The sequence below is a fragment of the Callorhinus ursinus genome, unplaced genomic scaffold (genome assembly GCF_003265705.2).
Source record: "Callorhinus ursinus isolate GAN/ISIS: 27379988/994484 unplaced genomic scaffold, GSC_fseal_2.0 scaffold10, whole genome shotgun sequence".
NCBI lineage: Eukaryota > Metazoa > Chordata > Mammalia > Carnivora > Otariidae > Callorhinus > Callorhinus ursinus.
This window is the reverse complement of record NW_027397072.1, coordinates 19398023-19418973: the sequence shown is the minus strand read 5'-3', so window position 1 is coordinate 19418973 and position 20951 is coordinate 19398023. Positions and strand designations below refer to the sequence as shown.

General features: G+C 57.1%; 1 protein-coding gene across 6 annotated transcripts in view; it reads right to left on the bottom strand.

The window, feature by feature from the left end:
* Positions 1–20951, bottom strand: part of KLHL29 (kelch like family member 29) — a 301122-nt gene that overhangs the window by 9024 nt on the left and 271147 nt on the right. For all 6 annotated transcript variants that reach the window (XR_012379640.1, XM_073897039.1, XM_073897038.1 and 3 more), the window contains 6 exons: positions 14588–14726; positions 5364–5566; positions 4386–4645; positions 1576–1774; positions 1237–1419; positions 915–1095 (listed from right to left, as the gene is read on the bottom strand). Coding sequence is in view for 5 of the 6 variants with exons in the window: in XM_073897039.1 (XP_073753140.1) it covers positions 915–1095; positions 1237–1419; positions 1576–1774; positions 4386–4645; positions 5364–5566; positions 14588–14726 (1165 nt within the window). In the remaining variant the exon portion in view is untranslated. The remainder of the gene's footprint in view (positions 1–914; positions 1096–1236; positions 1420–1575; positions 1775–4385; positions 4646–5363; positions 5567–14587; positions 14727–20951) is intronic.

Genomic DNA, 20951 nt, shown 5'->3' with positions numbered 1-20951 from the left:
AAGGGCTCTGGTGATCTGAGCTGCGCCCTCCTGGGTTGGGACTTGGGGCCAGCTCAGCCTAACTTGCCCTCCCTTGGGGGCACTAGTTTCTCCAAAAGCGGGACTGCTCTGAGGCCTCCCCTGGTTGCTGCTGACTCATGAGCCTTCCTGAGTTCTTCCTGTGGCTTCTCCCCCAGGTGTCTGTTCTCGGCAGGAATGGTCTCCAGCTCAAAGGAAAGATGGAGTATCTGCACCCCGCGAAGTGCCCGCCTCAGCCTGTGCTCCCCCTGCCTACACCAGATCCCTACACTCTGTGTGGCCAGTTGTCCGTGGGCCTCAGTGAGGAAGCCAGCCTGGGACTTCCAGCAGAGGGCAGGCTCACAGGCACCGTTCTCCGGCCCATTGCTTTGTATCCCCTTCTGGAGAATTCCAGATGATTGGTCAGACCTGCGTGCAGTGACTGTTCCCCGTGCTGCAAGCAGCTTTCCCGGGATGGGTGGGAAAGAGGGAGGAAGGGGCTCCCCGGTGTGGGACCTCCAAGCTCGGCAGGGACATGGAGGCACAGCGACGGACAAGGCACCCATGTGGGCCATCGGTTGCAGCCTTGCCCTACACCCCCCGCGAGTCTCTGGGCTGGTACTTCCAGGCCCGGGGTGCCTCCTAGCTGCCTGGGCAGGCCAGCCAAGCCCACAGTGCGTCTCTTGCCTTCAGCCTGTCTGACCCCTGAATGGGACAAGAGTGCCCCATCTCAGGGGTGGGGCAGCTCCCATCCTTCCTGTTGCCCTCCCAGCACCCTCAGGCCTCCCTCTTTGCTGTGTTTGAAGAGCCCGCGACTGTCGCCTTATAAATGTCCCGTCTCCGCTTGGCCTCAGCTGGCTTGGTGCTGGGCGGGAGGAGCGACATGATTCTGGCTTTCGAGACCGGGGCTTCATTACCTCTCCACGTGGTCCACGTTGCCTGCCACGCCCAGTCCCCCGAGGGTGTAAATCTTGCCGTCGTAGACGAGGCTATTGTGCCGACAGCGGGGGACCGTCATTCTGGAGACAAGGTTCCAGTTATCGAGCAGGGACATGTAGCACCAGACATCGGCCAGCGTCACCCCCGATTCCATGCCACCTGGAGGCAGTACGGGAGGTCCAGAGAGCAGGCGGGGCGTGAGGAGGGGCCCAAGGCCGGGCTGGCCCAGCCCCAGGGGCAGGAAGAGAAGCCCCTGGGAAGTCTGTGCCCGGCGCCCAGCCCAGCCCCGAGGGGCCTCACCTGAGAGGTAGATGTTGTCCCCGGCACTCACTACGCTGAAGAACTCTCGGTCATAGAAAGGCAGCGAGGCCAGGGGGTACCACTTGTTGTTCTGCGGGTTCCAGCAGGTGACGGCCACCAGGGAGCGCTGGGTCATCCCCACCATCTGACGGCCCCCAACCAGGACGATGACCTCCGCCACACCTGCAGGGACACAGATGCCCAGCCTTCGGACACATCCCAACACTGTCAGCCTCCGCACCTGGCGCCTCCCGTGGAGGAGCGGGGTGGGGACCACCCAGAGTCGGGCTGACCCCACGGCACCCGCAGTTGGGGAGCTCGGGGCCTGTCCCTCAATACCTGCTGAGAGGCGGGGCCGGGTTCGGGGCGTCTGCATCTCCTGGCGGGCGTGGGGCAGCATGTGGTAGCGCTTGGCTTCGTTGACCAGGTCCCGACATGCTTCTGACGACTTGATCAGTTCCTCGTTGTCCACCACGTTGAGTAGATAGCTGGGGTGGATGAAGGGGAGGCGGACCACGGCCAGGAGCTCCGCTGCGTACTGCAGGGTCAGGGAGACACAGAGTAGATGAGATTATGCAGATGGAGCCCCCTCTGGCGAGTCGTCCTGGGAAGACAGGAAGGGCCGGTGTGGTACTGCACGACCCCGGTAACTCCAGTCCGCGTTTGGCTTGAGAGTGTAGACACGGCTCACTCCGGCCTAGACAGTGATGGGGGGGCGCCCATCAGCCAGAGGACAGCAATGGGGGGGGGTTGGGTGTGCTGCAGCTGACCCTGGGGCGAACCATCCATCTGCTTCTTCGGCACCTCATTCCTGCCTCCTCCCAGGTCCCCGGCCTTGGCTTCACCCCAGGCTGCGGGGGAACTGAAGTGAGGATCCTGAGCCCTGAAGAGGTGTACATGGGGCAGGGAGTCAAGAACAGGTGGGAGGGCCCAGGAAGGCTGAGAGTGACCATGAGACCTGCAAGTCACACCCGTCAGAGTCTGAGTCTCCCCAATGCCTACAAACCCCTTAAGGGGCATCCCACGGCCTCAGATTGGCACCCGGACCCTCTCACCTGCACTGAAGGCTTTGCACGAACTGACTCGAATCCCCTCCTGCCTGGCAAACTCTGCTCACCACTTGGCTTTAGTTTTTTTTTTTTTTTAAGATTTTATTTATTTGACAGAGAGAGACACAGCGAGAGAGGGAACACAAGCAGGGGGGAGTGGGAGAGGGAGAAGCAGGCTTCCCGCTGAGCAGGGAGCCCGATGCGGGGCTCGATCCCAGGACCCTGGGATCATGACCTGAGCCGAAGGCAGACACTTAACGACTGAGCCACCCAGGTGCCCCTACTTGGCTTTAGTTTCATGCAACAAATGATTGGTGACACCCTTACTGTGGGAGTGTCAGTAAGACCAGTAAGCCCCAGTCTCTGAGCTTTGGGTGCGCGCAGTACCACGGCAGGTTGGGGGAGGATCCATTCGTAGAAGGCGCTAGTGGGGCCCCGAGGAGCAGTCTGGTTAGGAGTTGTGGGTGTGCAGGGTAGGAGGCTTCCCAGAGCGGACGCTGGCTGAGCTGGGTGCGCAAGGGCTGTAGGCTTCTCCAGGCCTCAGGTGGAGAGGAGGTAGGACGCCCGAAGCACACGCAGAGACATGGGAGCATGAAGGAGAAAGGTGCATCTGGGGAATTCTATGGAGCTGATTCTTGTTGGTGGAGGGGGTGGGGGGCGTGGTAAGCGGACAGGGGAAGTGACACCGGAGAGGTGAAGGAGACCAGAGCCTGACCGCCCCTTTGCCTTGCCTGCCAGGGCTGGTGGGCTTTTTCCCACAGGGTGCGTGACGGAGCTCCCAGGGGGCTTTGGACAAGGACATTACACCATCAAATGTGTTCTTTAGGAAGACTGCTCGCTCGGACTGCGGGGTGGGACTGAATTGGGGATGGAGAAGACAGAAGGCAGGGCAGCCGCTCGGGAGACCCCCTCAGCAATGCCGGTGCAGTGAGGGGCCTGACTGGGGAGAGGAAGTCGGCAAGTGACGGTGGCCTGTGGCCCGACGCACACAGGAGGGATGGGAGGAATCCAGGCTTCTGTTGTGTGTAATGCGCAGAACTGAAGGAAGGGACACAAGCCGTGTCGCTTTGGGGGTGGATGAATCAGAGGGGCTGGGGGATGCTGGCCACAGGTGTGCCGTAGACGATCAAAGACAGAGGGCTGGGCTGGAGACACAGAGGTGGGGCTGTCCAAGCTGACTGGCTGCCTTCCTCCACAAATGAACCTTGCCTCCTCCCCACCTGATCAGAGGACCCTCTCCTCTTGGGCTCAGTGGCCCGGCCAGGGTGGACAGCCAGCCCCCCGCTGCTGATCCCAGCGCCTGGCCCATCCTCCCTCCCTTGTGCCACTTCTTGCTCCCCACACAACGAAGTTCCCTTGCCATTTGCCGCTCGACTGCCTCAGGGTGTTCTGGGCCCTGGCCTCCCTGACTCTGGCCTCCCCTTTGTGGCTCTCCAGGTGGACTCTGAGCTCCCCTGAGAGCTACCTGTGTCTGCACTAACTCCTGGGGGCCCCTCACACGTTAGAATCAAGGCGGTTCCATTCTGAGCGAGGCCTTCAGCTGGGGTGTGACTGATTTCTGGTGACTCGGATGCCCCTCCTGGGGACCCTGCCCTCCTTTCCTTCTGCCCTGGATTCTGGCTCCAATTCCCCCAGCTGTCCCCTCTGAGGGACCTGCCTTCCCTCCCGTGATGTGTACAGTGGCTTCCCATCTCCAGCACGGTTTCCATTTGGCCCAGGTGCTCCCCACCCTCTCAATAAGCAGAGCCCTGGTGGGGCTGCTCCTGCCGGGTCTGAGCTCACGGGAGCCCCAGGGCACCCGCTTCTCCCTGCAGGCCCTGCGGCCTCTGGCTGGCCCGAGTCTCCTTCAGGTGGAAGGCCAGCCCTGGGAACCCTCTGGTGACTGGCTTCTCACCTCTCCTCCCTCCCTGCACCTCTCTGCGGCCCACAGGAGCCGTTCTGGCCTTCCTCTGCCCAGGCCTACTGGCTCCTACATGCTCCCACTGATGGTCAGAGCAGGCCATCCTGCCACCTCCACCTCCCTTCAGCCCTGCTCCAGATGCCATCCCTGCACGGGGGCCCCAGACCCAGGGGGAAGTGGCGGGCGGGGTGGGGGGCTACCTGTGCACGGGCCACGGGGTCCTTCTTGATCCACTTGATGACAGTCTCATATACGAGCTCCTCGGCCTTGGTGTTGAGGCTGTCATTGGAAATGTAGGCGATGAAGTCATCCTTGGAGATGCTGAGGATCTCCTCCTGGGCTGCCACCTCAGGGAAGATCTGCAGCGCGAAGGCCTTGGCCATGTGGTAGAGCTCGCTGCACTGCATGGCCTCAGCCATGGCCAGTACCCCCAGGCAGTTGCTGGCCGTCAGCTGCTTCTCTGGAGGCAAGAGCACAGGACCACTGACCACAGGGCCCTGGAAGTGTGGCCCTCTGTTCCTATCGCCTGACACTCTGGATCCCTCTCTGAGGCCATGTCCTTGTGACCTGCCTTCAGCCTCCGGGTTCCCACAAGACCGTTTCCGGTGTCCCTGGAACTGTGGATCCACCCTCGGGGTTTTCCTCCGCCCCGTCTCACACTGCCTCCCCCAGGGCCTCCCTCTGCTCCTGCAGGTCCTGGCAGAAAGATGGAGAGTGTGAGGTATGGAGCGTCAGTGCGGGGCTTGGAGCTTCCTCGTGGCTGTGGGCCTCAGAGCTTGGGCCTGGGCTGGGGGCGAGGGTCACGCGGAGACTGACCATGTCTTCTCTGTGACAGGCTCCCACTTTAGGGTCGCACCAGCAGTAGCACCCCTCATATGCCCACCCGCCACCTCCCACGGGCCTCAGCCTCACCCAACCTGGCCTCAAGGCCTGACAACAGTCTTGCCAGCTCTGCTGAGGCCTGGCTAATGGTTATTCTAGCCTGGACGTGCCCAGGTCTGTGCCGGTGCCTACAGTTATCCGAAGTTTCCTCTTCAAACTGCCTTGTGAGATCCAGCGGCACCCTGAGGCGTACACATAGCCTTTCCCCCTCTAGATCCTGGCTATTTTCAAACTCTGGGGCCCATCAGGGCTGTTCCCCTCATGCGGCGACCCACGCGCCCCCGCCCCGGACTCACCGAGAAAGGACACACAGACTTTGCAGAAGGTGTGGAACTGGAACTTGCTGGCCGCCTCCAGCAGCGTCTTGGCGTTGGCTGAGTCGATGACCAGTGAGCCCGTGTAGACGAACTCCAGCAGCAGCTCGAGGACGTCGGCCTGCAGGTTGGACAGGACGAGCTCCAGCTTCTCCCGGCCGCACTGGCTGCCATCTTGCACCGACCTAGGCACAGAGACCAGGGTGTCCCTTACCTGCCCGGCTGCGGCCACGGCGCCGCCTCCTCACAGGGCTAGATCTCCCTGCACGCCTCGGTCACGCCCTTCATTTTAGGACTCAAGGGACACAGCAATGACACACCTGAACCTAACGACCTGACACAGGATCTGAAAGAGAAGAGTCTGACCAGAGACGCCCAAAAGAACAGAAAACCCTGCTTATCACTACTTGGCATGTCCATGCAAAAAAAGATGCAAATCAAAAAGCATGAGCTGTGGATGGGGACGAGGACCAGGACTGGCCTCAAAGGGAAACAATACGGTTCCGCCCTGCGGTTGGCTCCCGCGTCTCGGCCACACGCGGCCAGCAGGTCCCGGCCCGGGGAGGGGGGCCCCCTGCCCCCGGCTGCCTCCACGGTGGGGGGAGCCGCCTGTGTGACTGAGGCTCCCACCCGGCTGTGAACACAGCCAATCCGGAGACGCCCCTCGATCGCCCCAAGCTGTCCCGGAACCCTGAGTCCAACCCCACCTACTTCCCAAAACATATTGTTTCCTTTTAGGCATGGAAAGGAAGCCCTTCATGACATTGCTTTGAAACTGAGGACGAGACGAGATAGACGGACAGAATGGTTAGAGCTGGGGGGAGGGGAAGGGGACAACCGAGGACTTCCGCCACAGATAGCCAGCAGCCATGACCTGGGACCTGGCCCGGGGCGGGGCCCTCCTGCCACATGGAGCACGGGGTCAGAGGTCAGAGTGGCCTGCGTGTAGAGTGTGCATCGGGCTTGTGAACTGGGGGAGCAGGGGAGGGACACAAATATATAAATATGTTCGTATCTGGTGTCTACAGAAATTCGAAACCATTGCAAAGGCTCCTAAGGCCTGGCAGCCGCGCCCTAAAGCTGGACCTGGAAGGAAACAGATAAGATGAAGCAAGAATCACACCAATACAGAAGTGACCAGGAGGAAAGACACCCAGAGCGTTAAGAGTCAGGAGGCAGGTTTTTCAGAGGTGATTGGCTTGGCAACCCATCTCCACCACTCTGACCAGTCCTGCATGGAGCCTGCTCCTGCCCGAGGCTGGGCAATGACCTCTGCCAACTCTCCACTCCTGAGGAGGCCAGGGGGCAAGACTGGTGACTTGTGGCTGGTCCCTCGGGCGCTCCTGTGGCTGGCACTGGGGGTGTGGAGGTGTCCAGCAGCTACAGCCCCCAAGAGAGGCTGACTCCTGTGCGGGTAGGGAGCTAGAGGACCTGCGTGCCCCAGCCCTGCCACCGACAGGCGGGCCACCTTGCCTCTTGGGCCCTCAGTCTCCTCTTCTGCAAAACAAGAGGATTGAACTGCATGAAGTCTAAAGTCCCGTGGAGAGTTTATGTGATAGAGGCTGGAAAACGTGCTCGCTTCGGCAGCACATATCCTAAAATTGGAGGCTGGAAAACACCTTGCCCAGGAGACTGCTCTACCCAGCAGAACCTGAAATGCTCCCACGAGAGCAACGTTCTCCACAATCTGGCCACCAAGGGCTTTTAAAGCACCAATATGATGGGGCCAGGGAATAGAGGAAGCTGTGACTTCATTCAGGGCTCCCCTCCCCACAGAATGGCTCATGTCACCGGGGCCCGCAGGGGCCCTGCCTCCAGGCTTGGAGGGAAAGCGGAGCTGGAACTGTGCTGGCTAAGCCGAGGGTCTGAGCAGAGCCCCTTCTCAAACCCATAGACATACACGGTGTGTGTGACTTTTCAAGTGACTTAACACACCGAGTCCTCTGCTGTCGGGATAGATTTTCATGCCTGGATAACTTTGTTAAGTATAAAAATAGTTCATTATGTGATCACTTGAAAGCACAGAAATCTAACAGCCCAGGCCTCAGGGGCCATCTGGTCCACCTCTTCCTCGGGCTTTGCCGTCTCTGCCTTCATTCCTACATGCTGCTGCCTAGCCTTTCCTCCTGCCCTTCGTGCTCTGCGGAGGTCCCGCTAGGCCACGGCCAGGGCAGGGCCTGTGGGCCAAAGTCAGGCTGCTCACATTCTCCCAAGGCCCCCCCAGCCACTGCTGCCTCCACTTCGGGCTGGCCCTCCTGTCCACCTACGTTTCTTCAGCAGAGATCATCCTGCTCAGTGAAGGGCTGGGGTGGACTTGAGCTGCGCACACACACACACACACACACACACACACACACACACACACACTGGAGTGCATGTGACACATGACCCTGAGGACCCCCAGTATCATCACCCTGTGGGGAGGGGTGTTGGGCAGATGGAAGGCCAGGGGAGCCCACGGCCCTGAGTGTGGGGTCGGATGGGATGTGTGTGGCTGTTCTTGTGGGAGATGCTTGTCCTGCCCAGAGTCTGAGCCAGGGAGAGGGTCCTGGGGACAGGGTGGTGACTGCATGGCCAAGGAGGCACATGGGGTGTCGACCATCACAAGTGCTGTCCAGGGTTGGCGAGGACCACTCTCCCTATGATGCACAGCTATCTCTGCTTGTTCAGGACCCTGTGAGAAGATCCCATGGAAAGCTGGGGGCTGCTGGGTCAAGGGCATTCAGGGAGTGGGTGGAGGCCCCTGGGGCCAGATGCTGCGCTGTGGGCACAATGACCATTCCCCTTGGTTATGGAGGAATACTTGGGAACGTGATGGAGGCTTTGCTGGGTGGCTGAGTTAAAGATCCGTAGGAGGTGAGGCCCCAGGCTGTGAGGCCTTGTATAGCTCATCTGCACATATGTGTTCATTGTCCACACAGCTTTGGGGCCGAGGGAGGCTGGTGGTAACTCTCCATCACTGACCATCAGACGGTCTTGGGACTGGACCTCAGTGATCCTTAGGTCTCTTCCCTATGAGCAGGGATCCCCTGGGAGGCACTGTCCATGATGGGTGGCCCTGGTCACCGATGGGGAGCTGTGTCTTCCACAGATGACTTTTCGGTCCCTGTCCTAAGCTGGCTCTTGGGGTCCAAGCATCCTGTTCCACTTAGCAGCATGGAGCACTGGGAGCTGCTGGGCAGTCTGGGTCCTGACATGATCTCGGAGGGGGGTGAAGCAGGGCAGGAATGGGCAGTGGTAGCCTTGTCAGGTTGGGCCATGAATCTAACACTGGGGATGGGCGTGTGGGGCAGGCCGGTGCTGCCCAGCCCACACAGGACCTGTGGGTTCTGTTAGAAGACCCAAACTGCCTAGGCTCATCTTCTCACAGGGTATGGGACACAGCATTTGCTTGACAGGCCTGGGTCTGTGGATGTGCCAGGAATGCCTCATCCCCAATATTAGATCACGTGAGATGCCACCATCAGCAATTTGCTCACCTGGATCAGAATTGCCCTCTCCAGACTTTAGTCCCTCATCTGCCCCTCACACACCTCAGTAATCAGATGCTTGCATTTTGCAAGTTCGGTCTGGAATAATGGTGGGGGAACCATGGAGCAGTAGTGGGTGGGGGGGGCAGTCATGGAGTGGGTGGTGAATATGGATGGCATCCTGACCTGTTCAGGAGGATGACCCCACTCTTCCGATGTGATTCCCACCCCACTGCATGCCTAGGAGCTCAGGCTTCAGGGCTCAAACATGGCACGCGTGAGCCTCACAGGGTCCCAAGGACTTTCACAGCTCAGGCGGGCCCTGGCCCATCTGTGGTGATTTGGCCATGGATCTGACTCACGTTGTTCTGCTGGCCTTCAAGATGGGTGAGTCTCTCCTTTTATTATCTGGTCTTCCAGCCACACCTGTCTCTTCTACCAGGAAAGGGGGACGGTCAGACTGCCACCCACAAATGCCCAGCTTCACAGGGAAGGAGGGGAAAGGTGGTGTTTGGCTTGCCTATTATCTGTTGGGCAACCCTACATCCAGGATCTGTGCCACTCAATTAGGTAGATCCCTTTGGCTTCCCCCAAAAGAATGATGGAAAAACCCAGAGCCTACACATGGGGCTTGTGAAAATCAACTTGGACAAATCAATATGTCCATCTATTTTACTATACTATACTATACTATACTATACTATTTACTATAAAAAGTGAATAGAGTTCAAATGTGTCATTGGCTCCAAAAGACTTGGTGGGATGGGGCTTTTGGCTGGAAGGTAGAATGCCAGGTCTCTGGCCCATTTGGTGTGATGAGGGGGCAGCTCTCCTCTGGGGCGTGACATTTTCTCCCACACCCTGGCCCACACCCAGGCTTGGGGGCCATGTTCAGAAGTTCGGGCAGGGAGGGCAGTACCTCTGCTCTATCTGAAGGACGACCCCTGTCCTCTCTGATGGGACCTGTAGGCTGCCCGGCCAGAGAGGGTAGCCAATGCCTCCCATGGCACCAACCATCCCTGAGGGCTCTCGGCTCCTGGGGATAAGTGAAGGAACCTCCTCATGGCCTCCCAAAAGTCCAGGGCAACCCAGGTCCTGCTCAGCAGGGTTGAGAAGTGACTCTGGACTTTGGAGGCTATAACCCCCAAATGCCACTAGCTCTAGTCTGCTCAAAATGTCCTTCCTCCTTCCTGAAGCCCAGGGCTCAGCCCACTGAATCGTGCTGGGGTCCCCCTCCAGCCTGGAGGCAGGTGGGGTGCAGTGATGGTGCGGCACTATCCCTCGCACCATCCGAAGACAAAGCCACAGCTTCTCTCCCTGCTGCGCTTTCAGCCCTGATTGTCACGGGGACTCAGATGGGGCGACAAAGGGGAGGTGAGGAAGCCCGGGGGTCTCAATACGGCTCTGCCTTTCCCGATGGCCTCCTGGAGCCTCCTCCGTGCTCCTCACTCCAGGGACACAGCCTGTTCCTGGGTAAGGGGGCAAGTGGCCTCAGCCTAGGTACCTGTTTCACGTGGGACTTGTGTCTCCTCTTGGGCAGATCCAGTGGCCAGTTTACGAGTGTTTCCAACAGATACACAAGGGCGCATGTGCACACACACTCAAACTCTGCATCCTTTTTCCTTGTCTCTCTGTCCACACTGTCAACCCCGAGTTTCACTTTCTTTCCGTCTAGACTTCATGCACAAATAAAGACTACCTTTTTGTTCTTCTCTGGGTTAGCAAATGGATGGTAAGAGCACGAGCTTAGGAGTCAGACCTCAATTCCCATCCCAGACGTACTGGTTACTTAAAACCCTCTGGGCCTCAATTTCTTCATCTGTAAAGTGGGGATACTAATGCTACCTGCTTTTCAGGGTTAGTGGGAGGATTTTCAGGATGACATTAGACATTTCTACAATGTGGGCTGGGTCTTGACCCCATCAGTGGAAAAAGAAGAGTTTGAAACGAAATAAGGGAAGGCTATGGAGAGAAGCTGTTGCAGCCACACCAAAGGTACATACACATGTGAGGGCAGAGTGTGTGGACAGAGTGGGGGTCGGCCTGGGGCCTGGCGAACGGGCGCTGCGGGCAGGACATCTGCCTGGCCCCGGGGCTCACGGGCAGCTGAGCTGGTCAGGAGAGGACGCCAGGAGACCGGGCTCTCCCGCTCACTGCCTGTTGTCCTTATGAAACACACATCTGACCACGGCACCTCCGGGCTGAAAGCAAAGGCCCGCGGGCCGGCTCTGGCCTCCTGCGCTGGCCTCCTTCCCTGCATCGCCACCTTGCACCTGGCCCCCCAGTGATGCTGAATCACGTGCTGGGCCTTGACACCCCTGCTGTCCCTGACCGCCCCTCTTCCCACAGTTGGGCGTTCTGCCTGGGGGCCTCTAAACCCCATTTCTGTGCTCAGTTTGCTCTCCTGCTCCTACTTCTTTACTGTTCCCCTCATCAGGCTGTGGCCTTCCTCAGGGCAGAGACCTGTCTCGTCCAGGGTTTCCTATGGGAGGGGCTCCTGCTTGTGTGCTGGGCTAAAAGGGCCGAATGACTTTGATTGCCCCATGTCTGTCCTGTGGTGCCAGGTGAGGGTGTCCACACCGGGGGTGTGGCGGGGGGCTGCAGTGGTGACCACGTGGCCAGCCCCAGGCTGCAGGTGGGCAGGAGCCCCGCCTGAGCCCCCAGGTCTGCGGGTTGGGGGACGGCAGTGGGTCATCTGCCCTGACAGTGCTCACAGAGGCCCCCAGGAAAGGAAGGACCAGGGCACAGACTGTCCCTCCTCCCTCTGGTTCTTTAGTGCAGCTGCCAGAGAGTGAAGCCTCTGCTGCAGGTTCAGTTCTCCTGCTGGGCCATCCTGGCCGCTGCACACTGTCGCCGGGGTCGCAGCCCGAAATGACAGGGCAACCACATCAGCTGCTCCCTGACCACCGAGATTGTGAACTTCTCCAGGATTTTACACGGCCCAGAAAGGAAATCACCTTTCTGCAGAGTCTGCCTTCCTCCCCACAGAAGGAATTTGTTTGCAGCAATGGGCAAGGTTAAGATGAGGGAAATGGTGATGGACGCCAAGGTTAAGATGAGGGAAGTAGGGGCGCCTGGGTGGCTCAGTCGTTAAGCGTCTGCCTTCGGCTCAGGTCATGATCCCGGGGTCCTGGGATCGAGCCCCGCATCGGGCTCCCTGCTCAGCGGGAGGCCTGCTTCTCCCTCTCCCGCTCCCCCTGCTTGTGTTCCCTCTCTCGCTGTGTCTCTCTCTGTCAAATAAATAAATAAAATCTTAAAAAAAAAAAAAAAGACGAGGGAAGTAAAATTTAAAACGGCCACAAATTAACATTGTGACCTTCGCCCACAGGGGCGCCTCTGGGCTCGGCTTCGGCCTTCCCTCCTCCCTGAGTGAGCCTCCTGTACGCTGAAGGGGTCTCCCCAGACCTCAGACCTCTCTGCGTTCAGATCTTTCATCTATCTGGCTGCCTCGCAGGCATCTCTGCTGGGGCATCCTTCAGCCACGCTGAAACCTGCTGTGCCAGACGCTCAATTCACCCCTGTGCCCCCGGCTCTGCCCTGACTCTGGTCCCCGGACCCGCCTCCCACCCTGTGACCTCACTCTTCTCATGTCCTGGGGCTTGCACATGGGAAGCCTCTGTAGGGCTGGCTGTGCCCGTCCCCTTACCGCCACCCTGGGATGCTGGAGCTGAAGGAAACCTGGATGTCGTTTGAACCAACCTCCTGTTTTACAGATGAGAAAACTTGAGGCCTACGAGAGAGGACGTGACTTGCTCGGGGTCATAGGACAAGTGGCAGAGTCAGGTGTAGAACCCAGGTCTCTTAGCTCCCAGGGGGGTGCCCTCTCCCTTCTAGGGACTGCCTCTTAGCTCCAGCGCCCATCACTTCTGGCTAGGGCCCCTGAGGCACATCCTGCAGGTCTTTCACCTTCAGGGGGACATCCCTTTCCCACTGCTCCTCACGGCCCCCACATCCTCAGACCAAGCCCAGGGCCCTAGCCCAGGGGTTGGACTTGCCCGCCCATCTCACCCCAGCTCACACCCATCTCTGGGAAGGCTATCTTCCCCTCCACACTGCTTAGGACGGCCTCTTTCCCAGCTTTTCATTCCAGGCAATCCATGCCTTGTCTGGAGCATTCTAGAACATTCCAGAACATTCCTTGTCTTCTAGAACATTCCGGGCAACCCACCCCTTGCCCGGAATGTTCTTCCTCCTTCTTTCTGGGCCTAAGAAGCCTTCACTACTTTGGGTTCCCACCAACTGGTGTCCTCTGTTGTGTATGAGAGTTTGGCTTTACGTGTGAGGTTCTAAAGACACTTAAACGGCTCCTGTGCTCCTCTTGCCCACATCTCTCTAGCTGAGGGCTGGGCCATCACTTAGTACCAACCTGCCCCTGCATCCTGCCCGCTCTGTGCTCTCCAGCTGGTCTGTAGCAGGGACCAAAGCCCTAGGATGCCGGTCACTGCCAGTACCAGAATTTGCCAAGAGTGGCAGCACAAAGACCTCCCTTGGCCTGAAGAAGCCACTGGACGTGCCCCTTTACCCTAGAGCTCATGCCCCTGACCCCTGTGCTCGGACAGAGAGAACCCAAGCACTGGGGGCGGGAGCCCCAAGCTGTCCATGAGACTGGAAGTCACAAAGAGCCTGCCCCTTCCTGCATGGCTGGGGCCAGCGCGGCTGGGTGGGGCTTGCACGCCGGGCAGCTCAGCTCTAAGTGAAAGGACACAACAGATTGGAAAGGAGATGCCAGCCAGTGTGCCATCCTGAAACAAAACACAGTCACTCTGGGGTTAGTTGGCAAGTCCAAACACAGCATTGGGAAGCAAGCAGAGGTCCTGTCCTCCCACTCTGAGCCCAGTCCCGGCTCAGCGTCCGCCCCGGAGAGGCTGCAAGGCAAAATGAGCAGCGGCATTAATCTGCTGATGGGTGAGAGAAACAGGAGCGTTACCCTGGGCCGGCCCCCTCGGCTGCTCTCCCTCGCTAAGGAGCTAGAAGGTGGCCCCTGACTTCTTTGCGAGGGTACGAAGCAGACAAATTAAAAAAAATCAACATAATGGAAAAAAAAAAGATGCTCATGCACCATTAAAACTCATTCAGGTAGAAATAGCCGGGGCGGAGGGCGGAGGGGGGGGGAGGAGCAAAGGCTGAGAGAGACCGTGTTTAGGACACACCTGGTCTGTGCTCAGACAACGCCGGCTTAGGCTCAGTGCACAAGTATCAAGGCGTGCAGCGTGAATGAGGATTTGGCTACAAGTCTCTTCTCCCCGACTCCAGCTGTGGAAAAGCGGCACCGTGGGCACCTTGTGCTCCTCAGCTGGGGGACAGTCTGGTCGATGTGCTTTCCTGGCATTAAGGTCACTATCGACAGCAGTGATGACGGTGCCTGGGACCCTGTGCTGAACCAGTGGGGACAGTGTGCAGGGGTCCCTCAAAGTGGAGTCCACAGCCCTCCTAATCTCACGGAGGGCTTGTGAGCCACTGAGAACTCGGGATCGTCGGGGCAGGGCAGGGGTGTTGTCTACGGCTGGCAGAGGCCCTTGGTGACCAGCAAAGCTGCATGGGGGCGGGCTGGGGGCCGTGGCTGCTCTGAGGCTGTGTGTGAAAGGGTACTCGGGGGTGGGGGGGGGAGGAGAGATGGCTACTGGCTCTGTGACAGGGAGTCACGCTTCAGGAACCTGCAAGAGAGGGGAGGAGAAAAGCGACACAAAAGCGTCCTACAAAGGAACAGACCCGACCACAGCTGGAAGGAAGGCAAACCTTTGAATCAGGTCCTTGAAATACAAGCTGCAGGAAGCTAGAACATTTTGGTGGACTTCAAACTCTCTGCCTTCAACAACAATTTTCAGGTCTGTAAACGCTTTCGCTCTGCGCTGCTGGTTCAATTCCTTCAACATTTCTGCAGAACAGAGAAGACAGACAGGGCCAGGTTCCCATTAAGAGTTTTTTTTTTTTAATTAAAATTTTTTCTTTTCAAGAAGTAGAGAAATAGGAAAATACTTGATACTGTTTCTTGGCAAGACTGGCTCAACACTGACAGTCAAAAGAAGTCACAAACAATGCGTAAACAAGCAGCAACTGGGAGGGGCTGCAGAACCAAAGGAATAACAACTTTCAAAAGCAAAAAAACAACAACAACAACAACAAAAAAAACCCCACAAAAAACAAAAAAACAAAAAACCAAAGAAACAAACAAAAAATCCCCAAACCAAAACAATACAATACAAAAAAAAAAAATATATATATATATATATATCTCAAACCCAGAAATTGAGAGGCTGGGGGAAAAGACTCCCATACTGACAATTGGAAACATAGAGAATACATTATCACAGACAACTAAAAACTGTCGTATAACTACAGAGCGAGTTCTCCAAGTGCCAATGAGGGCTGATGTATTGGATACCAAGTAAAGCATGGCATTGTGATGTAAGATGGGCTGGATATGGTTCAAAGGAATAAAAACCACAAAACCTGCAAAAACAGCGTCCCTTATGTTAGACACTCAAGCCGTGGCACAGGGTGAGCTTCTTAGAGAGGGGCCCCAAGGGAGGAGGGGGTGCAACGGGGGCCTGCAGAGCACTTCCATTGCACACTTCCGGGACTGTCAGGGAGGGCTGCCAGGAAGTGGGGGGCTGGGCGCACCTCCTCCCATTTCCTTGGGTATTCTCTCCGGACTCCCGCCCTCAGCTGGGGCTTTGCCATGGGAGAGGTGCCCCCCAAGTGGCCTCTGGGGTTTTCCAACCCTGACGCACACCTACCTTTGCCCGGTGTCTTGGCCACCTGGGGCCGGCACAGAGAGTGTCCCATGCCCGTGGGCTCCAAACCTGGGTTGTCTCCTAGACCCACCTCAGGGCTCAGAATGGGGAAGGAAGAGAGCCTGACAGCTACCCTGGTTCGCTGACAGAAACTCTCATTTGCGAAAGTTAGGGCCTTCTGATGACCAATGCTCCCACTAGCTTTGCCTTGTCTGCCTGTCCCCAGTGGACTCCCTACTTGCTGGTTGCTGGACATCAGAGGCCCAGATTCTTGGCCAGAATGACCTAGACTATTGTTAGGCAGGGTTACGTTCTTTAGCAGGTGAATGGGAGGGGGGCCTGCAGAACTGAGCCCTGCTTCCAAGCCCCCCACCATCACCCTGAGCCCTCAGGTCTATGCTGCACCTGGGCTGGTGTTCTGGAATCACCCTCCAGCATGCCCTGCTTCAGCCAGACCTGTCGTCTCTGTCCACATGGGCCGACATTGGCTGCCTGTCAGGATTCCCTCCTGAGCCCAGCTCTGCCTCTGACACCCGTATGTCCTCGGACAAGCCCTTGTGCTCTCAGACTCTGTCTCTACATCTGCAAAATGAAGCTGGAGGCTCCTGCTCTATTCCCAAAGCCTGGTGAAAATCCCTGAGCTCAGGCTCAGGGACGGGCAGGGGCTTGTGGGCTTTGAGGCCAGGCAGGTCCATCTTTGCGAGGGCATACCGGGCTCTGGTTCTGCTGAAGACCAAGGCAGACAGGGAGAAAGGGGGTCTGAGTTGTGTGGGCAGAGCTGAATCATTGACCACACCACCAACTCCACATAAGGCTGAGCTGGAGTCGTGGCAGGGCACCTGCAGGGGTGTGTGTGGGGCACTGGCTGGGGCCTCCAGAAGGACGAGGGAGACCAGCAGGGCCTGAAGCACTAGGTGGAGGGTGTGGAGGGCGCCTGTGGGGCAGATAGGGAACAAAGCAACGAGATGGGGCAGCAGGTGGGTTCAGACCTGAAAAGCCTTGCAAGCGGGCTCCAGCTCAGTCTTCTGGGCACCAGGGAACCACGGGATTCTGTTCAGGGGAGTGACAGGCTTGGATCTGGTTGCCAGGACAAATCTCCCTAGCAGCCCCGTTAGAGGCAGGCCGGGGAGGAACGGTGGAGGCTGGAGGCTGGAGGCCAGGAGGGAGGTGGGGGAGCACTGGGCCTCAGAGCCAGGCCTGGGGGAGAACCTGAACTCTGCCTTCTATCAGCTGCGTGACATTGGGAAAGTGTCCCAGCAGCCTCGGTTTCTCCTTCGTTGAAGTTAAATGAGCTAGCCCATGGTAAACTGTTAGCTGTGGGCTTCAGTGGGTGGCAGGCATGATGTCGTTGTCGATGGCGGTGACGGCTCCATGATCTAAGTGAGAAGGGACAAAGGCCCGAGCGACAATGGGGATGGAGGACAGAGGAAGACAAGTATTTAGGCTGGGAAGTTGTGGCCCTCGGTGCTGGAGGGAAGGCGGAGGCCGGCAGGTGCAAGGACCACTTCCAGGCTTCTGGAGGGATGCCGGGAAGGGAGGGGGTGGTGAGTTCAGTTTGGGGTTGGGGTTCGGGCCAGTCGGATGTGTCAGGGGGGAAGTGCAGGAGGCCATGTCTGGGGCCTGGGCGGGAGGCGAGGCGGTAGGACCTGGAGCCTGAGCGCGTGGCTCGGGGGTGGGGGGGGTACGATGCCGTGGGGGAGCCCGCAGGGTCGGGCTGGGTTGAGGCTCAACTGCTTGCTACGCTCACACAGCAGCTCCAAGAAGAGCCACCAACTGAATTCGTTCCCCCAAACAGGAGCCAGGTGGTGATGTCAGCTTTTTGAGTGAAGTCACGTGGGGGTGAAAGAGTTCTGGGCTGGAATTCCAACGACCGGGATCCTGGCTCTCGTTGCAGCTTTGCCACTCATTGGCTCTGTGACCCTGGGCAAGCTGCCCAGCTTTAGGTGCTCAGTGCCTTCAAGGACCGAGAGGCACCTGCTCCGTTGCCTCCCCGCTGTCAGGCTGCAGTGAGGGACGGATGCAGCCCCGCAGGCTCGCTGAATTAACCAGGCCCAGGGGGCCAGGAGAACACAGCGGTTGCAAACTACCACTCCTCCTGGGCCCAAAGCACTCTGGTTTTGAAAGCTCGGACTTCCAACCAAGGTCCCAGCAAAGATTCCATTTGCAGCCCCAGCCCCGCAGCGCCGCCTGCTGTCTTGGGAATTCTGGCCGGATCCAGGGGCCGCTTGGAGGTCCAGGTCACCATCTAAATGCAAGCGCTTTCTACTCTCACTTTGCGGAAATCTGGATTTAATAGCTGGGCAGGATTACTCAGTTTCGGAAAAAAATTTTCAATTTATGAAAGTGCTCACCAGGGGATTCCTTTTCACAGCAGGGCCCCAAGCGCATTCCAAGTATTGATCAGGCGGTATGTGCTCATTGCTGCCGGCTGAGCGCCCAGCCGGAGAGAGCCTGGGTTTCGGGACAGCATGACCCTGGATCCACAGGAGGAAGCCAGCACCGGCTCCAGGTACAAGCTGCCCTCCTGCCTAGGCCCCTGCCTCGGCCAAGGACAACCACTTAATGTGTGAGGGGCTCGGGGAACGTGGGGTCCTGGGAAAGCTTTCCAACCAGCTGGGCTGTGCCCAGTTGGGGCAGTTTGCGGGCGTCGGGGAGGGGGCTGGCAGGGGCTGGGCCTTTGGGGTAGACCCCAGTAGCACCCCAGCACCCTGTGGAATCTGGCTGCTTCAGGCTTGTGGAGGAGGGGCAAGTCTGGACCTCAGGGTCCTTCCTTGCTGGCTGACATCAGGGAGCTGTTTTCTAGCCTCCCGGGTTTTGGGTGGGATGCCCCACCTGTGTCTGCAGGACCCCTCGCCCTTGCCTGGCCACACAGCGGCTGCACTTTGCCCTTGGCCTTGCCCCTCAGTGGGGAACCCTCTGCTGCCAGACTGCTGGGCTGAAAGCACAGGTCCAGGTCACCGAATCTCCCCCTTGAATCCTCTCCTCCCCACACCAAGCCCGCCTCTTTTACCGCCTAGAAATCTCTGCTGTCCATTTTCTCCTGGCCTCAGGAACACCTGGGTTCTGTCTGAGCCACCACCCTCTTTCTCCCGAGTCAGGGGCAGCAGGCTCTGAGGATGTCTGGCTGTTTCTGGCCCTAAGCCATCCAGCAACCCAGCAACCCCTCCCTGCTTAAATAAACCCATCAAGGACGATGAGCAGGGGAAGCAAGACTCCCCCACTCCCCCCTGAAGCCTCCCTGCGCCCCAGGCATGTCCCTTCTCCCTGCCCTCTGCTCCAATCTCTCTTCCTTCCTTCTGGCTAATTACCATTTTGTCCCGCAGTACCAGTTAAGGTGTTACTGTGTCCCAAGCCTCTGCCTCCTCCCCTTCCTCCTCCCACATCCCCTGGCTCTTCACCCTCCTCCCTGCTCCCACAGCATCCCCTGCTTATTTCTTTAGAGCACACTGTGCGTTGTAATTACTTATTTACGTGTATGTCTCCTGCACTTGACTGTGATTTATTTATATTTTTATCTTCAACATCTAGCACAGGGCCTGGCATATATACAGCTGGTGTGGTAGATGACAAAAATTCTTTGTCTCCCCTCCCATCAAGGGGTGCAGTTCATTTCCCCACCCTCTGAATCTTCACTGCCCTTGTGACTTGCTTTGACCATGGAATGTGGTTGGAAGGACATCGTGTGAGTGTGAGCCACAGCCTCAAGAAAATTTGCTTGCTTTTGCTCACTCTCTTGGGACCCCTGCCCCTACCACCCTATGAACAAACCTGAGTGAGTCTTTTGGAGGATAAGAGGCCACATGGAGCAAAGATGAGCCATGCACCTCAGCCAGCCCCCACCAATATCGGCTGAGCTTGACCTAGATCAGCTGAGTCCAGCCAAAAGTGCAGACCAGAATCACAAGCTAAATCAGAGGTGGTTGTCTTAAGCCACTAAATCTTAGAGTTGTTTGTTATGCAGCAAGAGGTAACTGATACAGAAAGCATGAATAAATGATAAGGCTCAAGGGCTCATGAAACTTCCCTTCCGTCAGGGTCTCCTTTATGGGTAGCGTTTGAAGCTAATTCTTTTTCTTTAATTTAATTGCAGTAAAATTTACCATCACAACTATTTTTAAGTGGACAGTTCAGTAGTGTTAAGCACATTTACAGAGTATTCTAGTAAGTATCCCTAGAATACTTCATCTTGCAAAACTGAAACTCTGTACCCATTAAACAATAGCTTCCCATTCCCTTCTCCCCAGCTCTTGGCAGTGACCCTTCTACTTTCTGTCTCTATGAATCTGACCACTCTAGGTACCTCGTACACATGGAATCATGTAGTATTTGTCTTCTCCTGACAAGCTTATTTAACTTAGTATAACATCCTCAAGGTTCATCCATGTTGGAGCACGTGTCAGAAATTCCTTCCTTCTTAAAGCTGAATGCAATTCTGTTACATGGATGCACCACAGTTTGTTTACCTATTCATTTGTGAATGGACACTTGGGTTGCTTCCACCTTTGGGCTACTGTGAACAGTGCTGCTGTGAGGCCAATTCTTGACACTCAGTGACAGACACCTCTTAAATATGCCAGCTCAAACCCCGTTATAAGTGGCGGGTAACCTCGCTCTGTGGACCCAGCAGCAAGCGACCTCTGAGAAAAAGTGGACCCTCGGGAGGGTCGGCCTGGACCTGGATGCTTTGTTTAGAGAAGAGGGAGGCCACAAACAGAACCAACCCTGGAGATGACATCGCAGCTGAGCTTCTGCATATTTTTCACCAAACGACACAAGTTATTTGTCAGAGACTAATGGGCTCATTCCAGCTGGACTAGAAGGGCCTGTCTGAGGTGGTAATAAAGAGGAAGAGATGTCAAATATTAAAAGGCAACGCATTTCAGTGGCTTTGCAGCAGAGAAGTCCATTAAATCAGAGCCCCGAGAAAGGTTGTACAGCCGAATAATTTTTTCTTCAGAGCTCAAGAACGAACCCAGCTAGGTGATAAATGCTCCTGATTCCAATGGTATTTATGACACATATTTGATAAAGGACTTGAAAAAATTATAAACTCAGAGCAGTTGTGAAATATACTGAGAAAGCCCAGCAACGACTGTGCCAGGCATACCCAGAGGATAATTTGTCCAGGAGTGGAGGAGACCGGCGTGTGCAGACACTGCGGGGACAAATGGTGACCTTCCACAAACAGAGCTTCCTGTTGTTGCTGCTCAGTCAGGCCACAGACAGTCAGGGACAGGCTCCCAAGCTGAATGCTGCCCTTCTTCCTCCCCTTCCCCTGACCGATCAGATAGATACATCCCCTTTCCCAAAGAACAGCTTAGAATCGACCTGGAGTACCAGCTGGGCCCTAGCCTCTAGGTAAGACA